The sequence below is a fragment of the Canis lupus genome, chromosome 3, assembly GCF_048164855.1.
Source record: "Canis lupus baileyi chromosome 3, mCanLup2.hap1, whole genome shotgun sequence".
NCBI lineage: Eukaryota > Metazoa > Chordata > Mammalia > Carnivora > Canidae > Canis > Canis lupus.
Window position 1 is genome coordinate 45,638,272 of NC_132840.1, and position 13,981 is coordinate 45,652,252.

At 37.0% G+C, this 13,981-nt stretch overlaps 1 protein-coding gene and 2 long non-coding RNA genes across 5 annotated transcripts in view; 1 reads left to right on the forward strand and 2 right to left on the reverse strand.

The window, feature by feature from the left end:
* Positions 1-13,981, reverse strand: part of LOC140630474 (uncharacterized) — a 137,368-nt gene that overhangs the window by 59,714 nt on the left and 63,673 nt on the right. The window lies entirely within an intron of this gene.
* The window catches only part of IL23R (interleukin 23 receptor), a 65,596-nt gene that overhangs the window by 23,612 nt on the left and 28,003 nt on the right, over positions 1-13,981 (forward strand). Inside the window, exons 5-6 of the mRNA XM_072820752.1 lie at positions 2,725-2,885; positions 7,639-7,784. Of these exons, the coding sequence (XP_072676853.1) occupies positions 2,725-2,885; positions 7,639-7,784 (307 nt within the window). The remainder of the gene's footprint in view (positions 1-2,724; positions 2,886-7,638; positions 7,785-13,981) is intronic.
* LOC140630470 (uncharacterized) overlaps positions 1-13,981 on the reverse strand; it is a 38,231-nt gene that overhangs the window by 7,488 nt on the left and 16,762 nt on the right. The window lies entirely within an intron of this gene.

The window sequence follows — 13,981 nt, forward strand, 5'->3', positions numbered from 1 at the left end:
TCCTGGAGTCCCGGGATTGAATCCCGCCATTAGGCTCCTTGCATGAAGCCTGCTTCTCTTCCCCCTGCCTGTGACTCTGCCTCTCTGCCTCTCTCTGTGTCTCTCAAGAATAAATAAATAAAATATTTTTAAAAATATATAAAATAGCTATGTTTAAATATTTTAAAATCTTTATTTAAATAATTAAACATTTAAAATATTTTATAATATTACTGATGAAGCTTGTTAATGGAGAGCATGGCTTTGTTATGTGGCAAGAGTAAACATTTTAATACTGCTCTTCCCAGAATAAACAGATTTACTGCCCTTGCCCTCAATCACATCCAGTATAGACAGCTGCACATCCCCACCTAGGGGACAACTCCTTAAATCTTATATCTTATTGGAGAAGACCAAACAATATCATTTCTCTGGTCTTCTGACTCCCCAAGGGAAAGTGGGAGAGAGAAAGGGACAGAGGTGCACAGTCCAGTTCTTAGTAAGTAGAATCACTCCCACCTTCAAGAGACTTGAAGAAGGGCGGGGAAGACAGAATGGGAGAGGTTTTTGTTTTTTGGGTTTTTTTTTTTTTAAGATTTTATTTATTTATTCATGAGAGACAGAGAGAGAGAGAGAGAGAGAGAGAGAGAGGCAGAGACACAGGCAGAGGGAGAAGCAGGCTCCATGCAAGAGAGCCAGACGTGGGACTCGATCTCGGGACTCCAGGATCCCGCAGTGGGCTGAAGGCAGCGCTAAACCGCTAAGCCACCCAGGCTGCCCAGAATGGGGGAGTTTTGAGGACAGTTTCTCCTCACAGAAATCAGAAAAGGGGGGGGGACATTTCCCAGTATTCCTCCTCACCACTACCTCCAATCTCCCCCCAAAATATTGTGCAGTAGAATTGTTTAAGATTGATTAATTAATTGATTAAGTAATCTCTCCACCCAACATGGGACTCCAACTCAGGAACCCCAGATCAAGAGTCACATGCTCTACCGACTGAGCCAGCTAGGCACCCCAGAAATTTTTGCCAAACATAATAGAGAGGCTCAAACTTGCTGACCAAAGCCAGTGGAAATTGGAAATTCATAAGATTTAAAATTTTAGCCTTAAAAAATAACATTTGAAATTCCACGAAGTTAAATTGGCTGATTAGCAATCCTCACTCATTCAACTATAAAAACTTAGATAAATATAATTTGAAGTGATGATTTAATAGCTCTATCTGCACTCCAAAGTGTGCCTCTCCCCTCTATCTTCTCCAGCTTCTTTGGCAGTAAATTATTTCCATTCCCCTTACCTAATCGGCCACCAGATCCAGTGAGTTCTGTTTTCAAAGTCCACAGGAAGTCTTAATGATTTTGTCTGCTTTACTTTACTTCTTGCACGTTCATGCTCCAGAGTATGAACTTGCTGAAGTTTCGTGAAAGTGGCTCACCATTTGTTTTAGAACATTCTGGGTGGGTTTTTTGTTGTTGTTGTTAGTTTTGTTTTTGGTTTTGTTTTTTTTTTTTCTGGAAGGTTGGTCTTTCTCTTCGCATCCAGATCTCTCATTCTATCCTGATGGTTCATGCCATCCTTACCCCTCACTATATCTGGTAGAAATATCTGACTCAAAGCTCTTGTACCAAGCTGCTATGCAATGCTCTTTCCCAGAAGGTATTCATTTATTTCAAGCTCTGTCTAGAGCTGACTTATCCAGTAGGCATAGTGGGCACAGTGCCCAGGGCCCATGATACTTTCAGGAGTCCATGAAAATGTTTAATTTCATTTTAAATCAAAAGAAAAAATAAACTATTAGATAGACTACTATTCAGCCAGAAAGAAAGAAAGAAAGAAAGAAAGAAAGAAAGAAAGAAAGAAAGAAAGAAAGAAAGAAATCTTGCCATTCGTAATGACATGGATGGAACCAGAGGATATTATGCTAAGTGAAATAAGTCAGTCAGAGAAAGACAATTATATGATCTCACTCATATGTGGAATTTAAGAAATAAAACAGAGGATCATAGGGAAAGAAAGGAAAAAATAAAACAGGACTAAATCAGAGAGAGAGGGAGACAAACCCTAAGAGGTACTTAATCGTAGGAAACAAACTAAGGGTTGCTGGAGGGGAGGTGGGTAGGGGAGCTGGGAGAAAAAATTTTAAAAAATGTCTGCATTTCTGTTCTTAAAAAATTAAGTAAATAAATAAGTAAATAAAAATAGAAAAAGAAAATGAAGTATTCTAAAAGTTAAAAGGCAGAAAGGAAACTGCATTTAAAGAAAGTGTACAAAGGAGGGAGCTACAGATAGAATTTTAACTACAGGAATGCAATTGTTTTTGTATTTGAGATTTCTGATATATACTAATATAAATGATCATATTTATTAAAAAATTGTATTATACATAAAAAATAAACCATTAGGCCAAAAAATGTTTTAATATGTAATAATATATTTACTCTTATATCAACAGTTGTAAAACATAATCTATATGAATATGTATGTATCTATATAAACATATACACACCCACACACATAGATACTATTTTTCTCTTGACAGAAGAATAAGTCCATGAAGGGAAAGGGGCTTAAGGCCCATGAAAGTCATAATCTGGCCCTGAAGAGTCTTGAATTTATTTTAAAAAAATTTTCAAATGACCAATTTTGTATTCAAAAGCAGGCTAAAAAAGTAGCATCAAAAAATTGAGGAAGAACCAATTCAAACCAAACATAACTAGTCATCATAATCTTTTTTTTTTTAAGTTTAGAGAAAGAAGAAGAGCAACAATATCTTTCTTCAAGTTATATTAACATCTCCACTGATTCATTGCAAGGTGGCAAGAAATATTTGGTTTGGGTTCAAGCTGCAAATGCATTGGGCATGGAGAAGTCAAAACAACTGCAAATTAATCTGGATGATATAGGTAAAGGATGAGAAATAGTATCTTTACAACTAAACAGCTAATTTATGCTGACCTAGTCAAATGAAGATCTGAGTTCCCCTGAAGTTCCTGTAGGTCATGATACAGAAAACAAGAATTACCTATAATTGACCAGCCTGAGACAACTCAAAGATAAGTACTGCTACCACTTTTTTGCATATCCTTCCAGTCTTATTTCTACATGGGTGCATCTGGTTTTATACATATTTTTTGAGACCTTCTTATGTTCAAGCATAAGGAGAATAAGATAAGCAAGGTATCTGGTGCCCTAAATATCTTTCAAATTACCAGGGAAAATGGAATTAAAGAAAGATTATAATAAGCTGTGATGAGTCTTACATTGCGAGAAGTAGAGCATACTAAAGAATTCTACATATATACTATTTTGGAAGTTATGGGTTTTTTTTTTTAATTTAACAAAAAAACATAAAAAATGCTGAATTATGTAGACATCTCTATTTTTACCAGCCAGGTTTCACAAATGTTAACATTTTTTGCTTCAGAAATTTTAGAACTTGCCTTCTAAAACATATAATATAGAATAAATATTACTATTGATTTAATCTACAATATTATTTTTAATGAATATCTTTAATTAGTCCCTTATTGTTGTGGATTTAGGCTGTTTTCAAATTTTTACCAACATAAACTACACTGCCATAAACAACCTTTTGGATAAATTTTTTCATAGTAGTTGTCTTCTTTTTCCTTTTTTTTTTTTTAAGATTTTATTTATTTATTTGAGAGAGAGTATGTGCAGGAGTATGGGGTAGGGAGGAGCAGAGGGAGCTGAAGAAGCAGACTCCCCACTGAGCAGGGAGCCCAATGCAGCTCAATCCCAGGACTCTGAAATCATGACCTGAGCCAAAGGCAAATGCTCAACCAACTGAGCCACCCAGGTGCCCCTTAAGATAAGATAAAATTTTCCTTAAGATAAATTCCAAAAGGTAATTGCCCCTGAGCCTTTGACAGCAGCTACATCTCAGTCCTAAAGCCAAAGTTTATCCAAAGAGCACCAAGTGAATTATCCTCTATTTGGATATCCTAGTGACAATTATTTCTGTTTTTATTATTAAGGATGATTTCAGTAAGCTCACAGTTATGGAGCACTTTCTTCAGTGCTAACTGCTTTTACATGACCACGACAAACCTACTTTGTAGAAGAGATTATAATTTCTACTTAAAGGAGCCAAAACTAGGTGGCATTAAAAATTTTGAGATTGGGGAGCTAGGGAGCTCTAATTCCAATATCAACTTTTATCTTCCGTCTTTATTTAAAAGTATGTTGCTATGTGTCTGATAACTTCCCTGCTGATTAATGATGTAGGGACTTCAACAGAAGGTGATGTGACACCTTCTCTTGAAGTTGAATATGGATTTCCTTTGGGGACAACTGGGGTCTTTTATTGAAACTAATATCTCAGTTCTCAACTTTTGTTTCAGCTAAACTCAACTATTCCAACTAACTGGATTGGTCCAAAAAGTCTGTCCTTATGCTCTGAATACGTGATTTGAAAACAAACACTGCTGACTCTGGTGATGCATTTCACTGTGTTATATATTTTTGGAGTTATAGTTCTCTTGACCATGTTACATGTGTTTTTGTAAATTTACAGTTTGAGGTAGGATGTCATAAAATGTCTTTTCTTAAAACAGTTTTCTCTCAGTGGATTAATGATGTTTAAAGTCTACCTGTATCATTTGGCAATATCATTTTTAGAACTAAATTATTAGTAGTATTACTGCTATTGTTATCTTTGTGATCTTATGATCTTACTATCATCACCATTTATCAAATGCCTACAGTGTTCCAGACAATTAACATGCAAATCACACTTAATTCTGGAAACAATCATACATGGTACTACTATGCCCATTTTACAGATAAAGAAGAAAGAGAAAATAATTTGCTCAAGGTCACACAGCTAGTAAGGAGGAGAGCTAGATTTTATTCCAGGCCTGCTAACTTGCAAAGGTTAATCACCATCCCACCTCCCACAAAGGGAAAAATCTCCTCTGGCCATCACCAGCAGATCTGACTTCTCACACTGTGAACCACAGAACCTCTTGTTTGGAGTTGTTATTTCATGTCCTTTTTTTTTCTTTTCCTTTTTCTCTTCTTTTCTTTTCCTTCATTTCTTTCTTTCTCTCTCTCTCTTTTTTAAAAATATTTTATTTATTTATTTATTTATTTATTTATTTATTTATTTATGAGAGAGAGAGAGAGAGAAAGCATGAGCAGGGCGGCAGGGAAGGGCAGACGGAGAAGCAGACTCCCCGCTGAGCAGGGGGGGGGGGGATGGAGGGCTTGATCCCAGGACTCTGGGATCATGACCTAAGCCAAAGGCAGACACTTAACGGAATGAGCCATCCAGGCACCCATTTTCTTTTCTTTTCTTTCTTTTTTTCTTTTCTTTTCCTTTCTTTTTTAAATCTCAAAACAGATTCTTAGAAACTCAGGTAGAAAAACACAGGTTGACTATGTAGGAGGCTCCACCCAATAAAGCACCAGATAATTAACGGATGAGTTACACTCATTTATGACACTTTAAGAATGAGATATTGCAAGTTAGATAAATGAACTGTTCTATGAAACTGAGGATAGAGGACCCTCCTGAGAACAACTACAGGATTGGGCTTTAATTAAGTTAGGGAGGTTATGCTGAAAGGCAAGCCTGAGTTAATAGTGCAGTAATACTGTGCCCAAGTGGCTGTGAGATGGATGCTTCGGCTTCTCCTGTGAAGAAATAAATGCCAGTGCAGAAAGTGCAGTGCCTTCCAGCTGCATTTTGAATGTTAATTCTCACATAGGGAAAAATATGTTGTTGGAAAGATACCAAATGACAACAGATCTGGTTCTTCATTTCAATACAAGTGAAAACTAAACACATGGCCTCCATGACGATATGACAGCTTTTTAAAAACCTAAGATATGATGGGAACATTTGAAACCTAAGCAATGAGAGCAAACATTTAACATTTGAGTCATTTAACAAAGTACATAGTCAGGTATTTATTATATAACATGTTTATTTGAAATCATATGAGGTCATACAAACGTAAAGGCTTAGCTCTCTGCTGCATTGACCTGCCCTGTGCTAAGACTCTATCTTAAATCTGACTTACTGTTCCATCTACATTTCTCATAGGCCTAAACAGACTTTTGTTTCTGTTCCAGAATATTTCTTTCTCAGGAACGCTTGTGCTACTCTACCAATGGCAGGCTGGACTCTGAGATGAGAGTGAAGAGTGGGTGGGTAATTTAGCCTGAGGGTGCTTAAATGGTCCCAAGTGGTCTCAGAGCCCTGGGAAACACTTCTCTGACTATAGAAATCTGCAATATTGATCCTTATTACAAGAAGCTTACACTAGCAAAGGAAATCAACTGTGACATCCAGATGATAAAAGTTCAGTAAGCTCTTTGATTAAACTGATTTTGCTACTACTTCTTCTGATGTTAGCTTTAGCCCAATGATACTATTATAGGACTGTACTACTAAATAGCAAGTCTTTAATTTTTGTATTTCTCTATAAATCATATACCTGGGCATATAATTTAGATAATAAATCATTAATAATAAAATAATCATATTCCTAAAGAATACTTAGCCACCTAGAATAAATGAAAAGGAAACTAATTCATAGAGAATATTAAGCTATAATAATAGTCCTTAAAAACACATACATAGGCTCCTTAGTTCTTTGTTAAATAATATGTCTCACAAAGTCATAGACTTTCTTCTTTTAAGATTCTACTTATTTATTCATGAGAGACACAGAGAAAGAGAGGCAGAGACACAGGCAGAGAGAGAAGCAGGCTCCATGTAGGAAGCCTAATATAGGACTCGATCCTGGGACTCCAGGACCACACCCTGGGCCCAAGGCAGGTGCTTAACCGCTGAGCCACCCAGGCATCCCCAAAGTCATAGGCTTTCATTGTTCTGTCATGCACATAGGAGAAATGGGAAGTGCCAATGATTTTATTCTGTTCAGACAGAACAAACATACAAGAATTAATACAATTTAGAAATACAGGGATCCCAGTTACATCATTATTCCTAGTATAACAAAACCAATAGTAAGATAACCTATCAGAATTTCAGTTTCCTTTTGAAAATTATTATCACAGAGCATGGCAATAATTTGTAAAGTCTTAGAGTCTTGTGAGACTTGCTTACTTGCTTTGTTCAATCATACTTGCAAGTACAGATTTATTTTAATAGATAACAAAATAAGTTAGCAATAGATTTAATTATTCATATGTTTCCCTATGATATAAGAGAATAAAAATATTATTGTGAAATGTCTCAATTTAATATTTTATCAAATCAGACTCCCTGAACTAAATTTAGAATGCAACACATCATTTTCCCCTAAACAAATGCAGGAAGAGACATTTCCTTTGTCTCTTTTTCACTCTCTTTTGTTAATTAGGCCAGGCTTTGGAATTTCATTAGCTAGGATTATAAGGGAAGAGGGGGTAGGGGAAAGGTAGACTCTAAGAATCTCATTTAAAAGAAATGGAAAATAGGTTGAATAGAATTTCACTTAGCAGCAGTTTTCTCCTATATAATAGCTTAAAAGGTAAGAAAAAATTCATTTTAATTGTTAATTGGATCATGAAATTGTTTTTTAGTATTTTGAGTTTTAACATGTCTATATATTGATGAAAATATATTGATTTCTCTCAAGGCAAGTTTTAAACTGCTGATTTTTAACTTATTTATTTTTCTAGTGATACCTTCTGCAGCTATCATCTCCAGGGCTGAGGATATAAATACTACAATTCCCAAGACCATAATCCACTGGAATAGTCAAACAACAATTGAAAACGTTTCCTGTGAAATGAGACATAAGACTACAACAAACCAAACGTGGAAGGTAAGCTAACTTTCACTATTCTTTAGCATGTAAGTGAATGGAATAAAAGCCAACCCACAGTGGATTCATGATGATCTATTTTACGTGTTTTTATCTATTTGTCTGATACTCAAACCACTCTAGCTTGTTGGGTTTATGTAATCTCTATGCCCAACGTTGGGGCTCCAACTCAAGGCCCCGAGATCAAGAGTTGTATGCTCTACCAACAACCAGCCAGGCACTCCTTATACCACTCTGTGTTTTGTTTTTTTTAAAGATTTTATTTGTTTGTTTATTTGAGAGAGTGAGAGTGAGTGCATACACGCATGCAACTGGGGGAGGGGCAGAAGGAGAGAGAATCTCAAGTAGCCTCTTGCCTTGAGTGCAAGCCAGACACAGGGCTCAATCCCACAACCCTGAGATCATAACCTAAGCCAAAGCAAAGAGTCAAGGCTTAACTGACTGAGTCACCCAGATGCCCTAAATGACTAGTTTTAATCATCATTATCATATGTGTCCCAAAAGAGAGATGTTTCCTGAAATGTCTTCTTACCTTTTGTAAGTTGCTAAGAAGACAAATGTCCAACTAAGAGGGACCCAACTATTTGGGTCCTTGTAATTCAGTACCTCCTAGGGTGAAATTTACATCAGTGATGATATATAAAATGTGAGGATTCTATGCTGAAATTTAAAGGCATCTAGGGTAATAACTTCAAAAAGAAGAACTTAAGTATTATGAGTCTCTTTTTAAATTAAAAATGCAACTCAAAATATAAGATTTGTTACTAATATAGACCTCAGTCTTATGAGGCTAAGGTAAAAAGTGAATGTCTAGACAAACTAACCATTTTTAAATATCAATGATAAGTTACTATCTGATATGGAGAGGCATAGGTAGAAGGTTCATTAATGAAATCACATCATGTCATAGCACCTGTGAACATTATAATAAAAACTAATTTGAATTATGGAAGGATACTAGTCTCACTGGAGAAAAAGTTCCAGTTTTTGGTGTATTTGAAAAGAAATGTCATTTTATTATTTTCAAGTACAATAAACTGCCATTTAGTCAAACTAATCAAGGAGTGGATTTTCTGGCTTTGCTTAATTAAGAGTTATGTATCGTGAATAACATTATCTGTTTTCAGAGAGTTAAATACAATGATATGTATTTAACATTAATCTTTGATGGTTAGTGTGACTCCAAAGCTTTCTACTCCTTCATCATCCTGAATATCAATTTTGCTGCAGAGCAATGTGTTAGTGTCAAGAAGATGAGGATAAAACTATACTGATTTTATGACATACTTTAAAAATGTATTCTAAAAATAAATTCCTGACATTAACTTGCTTATTTACCCCTGCTCATTTAAATCAGAAATGTGATATGAACTTTATGGTTTAGATTACATTTAGATGTGAGCCCATGTTCCACATCATTTGGCCAATTACCTGCTGGACTCACTGACTAAATAGTTATGGCATCTGTGTGGCCAGCAGCTCTATGCTTAAAGCCTGGGACAAGCAGGATACAAACAAAACACAACTCCACAGTCAACCCTCTCGCAAATGTGGAAATTAGGTAAATTGGATAATAACCCAAGTGAAATCTTTCAAGTCTTAGATATTGAGTCAATAGGCTTTTATTCTAATAGGACACCTGGGGCCTTTTGGTTAGGGTCATGATCATAGAATGATATTGATAATACAGAACTCCCTTATTGGCATCATTAGGAGGAGATTATAGGCTATGAGAATGTTTAGAAAATAGAAGGTAATTATACTATCAGTATCTCTGAATAGGTTTTCAGAAACCGTTTTCTGGTTGAAACTCTTGTTTTCTGCTCCCCCTGCTGGTGCTATTATGCCATTGTGAGATTTGGTAATTCAGAAGCAGGCAAATGAAGTTGCTGAAAGAGTATGTTATCTAACTTTCATAACAATCCTTTGGGATAGGTAAGTATCAGCTCTGTTACAGAAATGAGGACATAGAGCTCAAAAGACCTCAAGCTGGGTTTTTCAAACTTACACTGTTAGTAACTAAATGCCTTTCACAGACCCTATATCACTTTGGGCACCCAAAGAATATCTGAGAAATTAAAGAACAGGTTTCAATCTGAAATCTGTATCCTATCCCTTCCACCATGCTTCCTCTAAATACAGCCATTCACACAGAAAAGCATGAATTCCCATTTCTATCCAGATGACCCGAGTCCAGTTAGTAAGATTCAGAATGAAACTTCGATTTTTTTTTAACATTTGTTACCTTATCAGTTTCATCTGGACCATCCATAAAGTGTTGTCTTTGCCTCCTTGTAGGGAGACAGGAATATAGAGGCAAGAAGAGGAGAAGCTATAAAGAACTACAGATTTGATCTTTTACCTCCCCTCGGCCTCCATCAATATTTCTTGAGGGAGGTTCTTTACTTCAAAGAGACAGGCAGCTATGCAGCAAAGCCATGAGCTGAGAGCACAGGCTCTAGAATTTAAAGCCTGGTTCTGCCACTTTCTAGTAATGGGCAACTTCCTTATCTTCTCTGTATCTCAGTATTCCCATGCCTAAAGTAGGAATAAGACAACCACCTACCTCATGTGGTTGTGGGGATGATCAAACAATGTAAGAAGTTAGTGCAGAGCCTGAAATAGAGCTCAAGTTCAGCAATTACTGGCTGTTGTTATTCTTCGTTTTATTTTTTTTTAAGATTTTATTTATTTATTCATGAGAGACACACAGAGACAGGGAGAGGGGCAGTTCCATGCAAGGAGCCTGACATGGAACTCGATCCCAGGTCTCCAGGATCAGGCCCTGGGCTGAAGACGGCACTAAACTGCTGAGCCACCCGGGCTGCCCTTATTCTTCATTTTAACCTCCAGGAGAGCCATGCAATGAGTCTGGTAGAGCAGAGAAAACCCCCCTGAAAAATCAAAATTATTGAATTAGTGTTGCTTTTCATACCGCTTTAACTAAGCTATCTAGACTTTGAGGCAGTGAAGGGAACCAGCCAGTCCTGCAGGTAATCCTGAAGGCTGACACCATGGGGAAAATAGTTATCTACTTGTTGGTTATCTTCATGGGCTAGCTCCTTGGCACCTCAAACTAGTGTTAAAAATTGAGCTTCTTCACCACCAACAATCTTCACCAGCAATCCTTGCACATTTCTGCCTACCCCCTCTCAGGAGTATTACCACGTTGCTTATCTATTTACCTGTTTACACCTCTGTGTCTCTATCCTTTAACCATAAGCCCCTGGAAAACAGGGTGTTCTATAATCATTTTTTTTTTGTATCTCTGTTGATTTTTACAATATGTGGCTCATGTGGATAACATCTGAAACCTTAGCCTTTAATAAGTGCCCAACAGTAGTGATGATAAAGCAGAGAAGTCTTTGCTGTAAATTTAAGAACGTGGATTAATGGTGATTTATTTCTGTAATTAAGCTAGAGCACTGGCAACCTTTTTTTTTTTTTTTTGTGACATAACCTCAAGATTTTATTGTCTTCATAATAAAACAGTGTGAAACAGAACTGGATCACTTGGCCCTTCCTCCCAGTTCAAAATGCTTGCATCTCTTGATAGCCAGCTTTTTCTTAGATCTGCAGTTGGGCTCAAAATATTCAAGTCTCAGCACAATCTTCTTTGAAGTTTTAAGTCTTTTCCAAAAAAATTGGCTTCATCTACCCACTATAGCCACTCTACTTCCTGTCATAATGCCACTTTCCCTGGGTGTAAAGAGAATCCTTGCCCTTCTTGTACTGTGTCACTTTGTGGGGTTGGTGCTTGCGATACTTCTTACAGAAAATTCCGTGGGTTTTAGAAACATTCACCATGTTTGCAAGATATTATCAGCATGGAAAGTGGCAAACTTTTTATTCAAGGGCCAGAGAGTAAACATTTTAGACTTTGCAGGCCACAGGCCTCTGACCCAACTCCTCAACTTTACATTTGTAGTGTGAAAGGAGCCATAGACAATGTATAAATGAACGGGCATGGTAAAATTTGAATTTTGGAAACTTAAATTTGAATTTCACATAATTTCCATGCATCACAAAGTATTCTTTTGACTCTCATACAATAATTTAAAAATGTAAAAATGATTCTTAGTTCATGGAGTACATAAAACCAAGCATTTATTCTTTTCCAGGTAAAGGTACACAGTATAGAGTGTGAATAGTACAGTACACAGTACACAGCACACAGATAGCAAAGGGTCAAACCCTTGACCTTTGCATTTCAAAAGTGTAAATGCTGGTATAAGATAGAAGACTTGGAAGAATTGTGATTAGTCAGGACTGAGTTTCTCAATCATCACCCCACTTGTCCTCCACCAAACACTAGGTAAAGATTAACTGGGAAGAGAGAGGGGTAAGTAGGAGGGTGAAGAGAGTTAGGAAGAGGAACCGATTGTATACATAAACCACATCTTCTTTATCCATTCATCTTTCCATGGACGCCAAGGCTCCTTCCACAGTTTTATGCTGAGTGAAATAAGTCAATCGGAGAAGGACAAACATTATATGTTCTCATTCATTTGGGGAATATAGATAATAGTGAAAGGGAATAGAAGGGAAGGGAGAAGAAATGGGTGGAAATATCAGAAAGGGAGACAGAACATAAAGACTCCTAACTCTGGGAAACGAACTAGGGGTGGTGGAAGGGAGGAGGGCGGAGGGTGGGGGTGAATGGGTGACGGGCACTGAGGGGGGCACTTGACGGAATGAGCACTGGGTGTTATTCTGTATGCTGGCAAATTGAACACCAATAAAAAATAAATTTATTATTTAAAACATAAATAAATAAATAAATAAATAAATAAATAAATAAATAAATAAATAAATAAATAAATAAAATAAAAGCAAAAAGCAAAAAAAAAAAAAAAAAAAAAGGAAGAGGAACCAAAAGAGTTTAGACAGTGGTAGGTCCCTGAGAAGGGCCCCTGCACCCCGGGTCTTGCCCCAGGTAGGGAGTTGGAGGAAGTGGGGATTAGAGAACTGCCTGACTAGGCTGGTTCCACCCAAGGAGGGAGGTTCCTTCCCTCCACCCAAGGATGCTCCTGGAAACTTAATGTTACTCTAAAAGAAGAGGAAACTCAGATTGATGGAGATTAAGTTCCCATGCCTCACCTCCTTTCAGAATTGAGGCTTTATTTTTTTTTAAGATTTTATTTATTTATTCATGAGAGACACAGAGAGAGGCAGAGACATAGGCAGAGGGAGAAGCAGGCTCCCCACGGGGAGCCGGATACAGGACTCCATCCCAGGACCCTGGGATCACGACCCGAGCCAAAGGCAGTTGCTCAACCACTAAGCCACCCAGGTGCTCCTTAATTGAAGCTTTAAATAGAAATTAACTACTATATTGGGATCCCTGGGTGGTGCAGCAGTTTGGCGCCTGCCTTTGGCCCAGGGCGCGATCCTGGAGACCCAGGGTCGAGTCCCACGTCCGGCTCCCGGTGCATGGAGCCTGCTTCTCCCTCTGCCTGTGTCTCTGCCTCTCTCTCTCTCTGTGACTATCATAAATAAATACATTAAAAAAAATAAAATTATAAAACATTAAAAAAAAAGAAATTAACTACTATAAAAAAAAAGTCATATTTCTTGTTCTTGAGATCATACCCTTCACATAGGTACTCAATTACCTCTCAATGTTTGTTTTAGCCTCTGAAAATACCTTGAGGTATCATCTTATATGCTTACAAGACCCTAAGCAGTCACCTGGCTTGCCTCATGGTAGAGACAAGTCTGATAACAATTCTGTAAAATTCTTCCATTTTAGAATTCTAGCTGTGCTTGAGTGTATTCCTCTTCTTCAAAGGGACTTATCTAAAAAAAAACAAAAAAAAACAAAAAAAAAACAAAAACAAAGGGACTTATCTTTACATGTAATGGCAAGAGAAATACTAGAGAATAACAAATGCCTTCCAAGAGAAGCAAATAGAAGCTAAGTGCATTTGAAAGTCAAATTTTGACTACAAGTAAAATCTTTCCTGGATCCCAGGAGACCCCAGATGCCTGTCGGTCATATTTACATGGCAGAAAATACCAAGGGCCAAGGGTGGAGACACAGATTATGGAAACTCTGAATGATACTTTAGATGGCTCATGACATCCCCCAAGCACATATTTTCATGGATCTTACATTTTCAATACATTGAACATTTTAAAGATTTATGTTAAGATTGGGTTTTCACAAAAGAATCCCTCAGTGGCCTTTATACTTT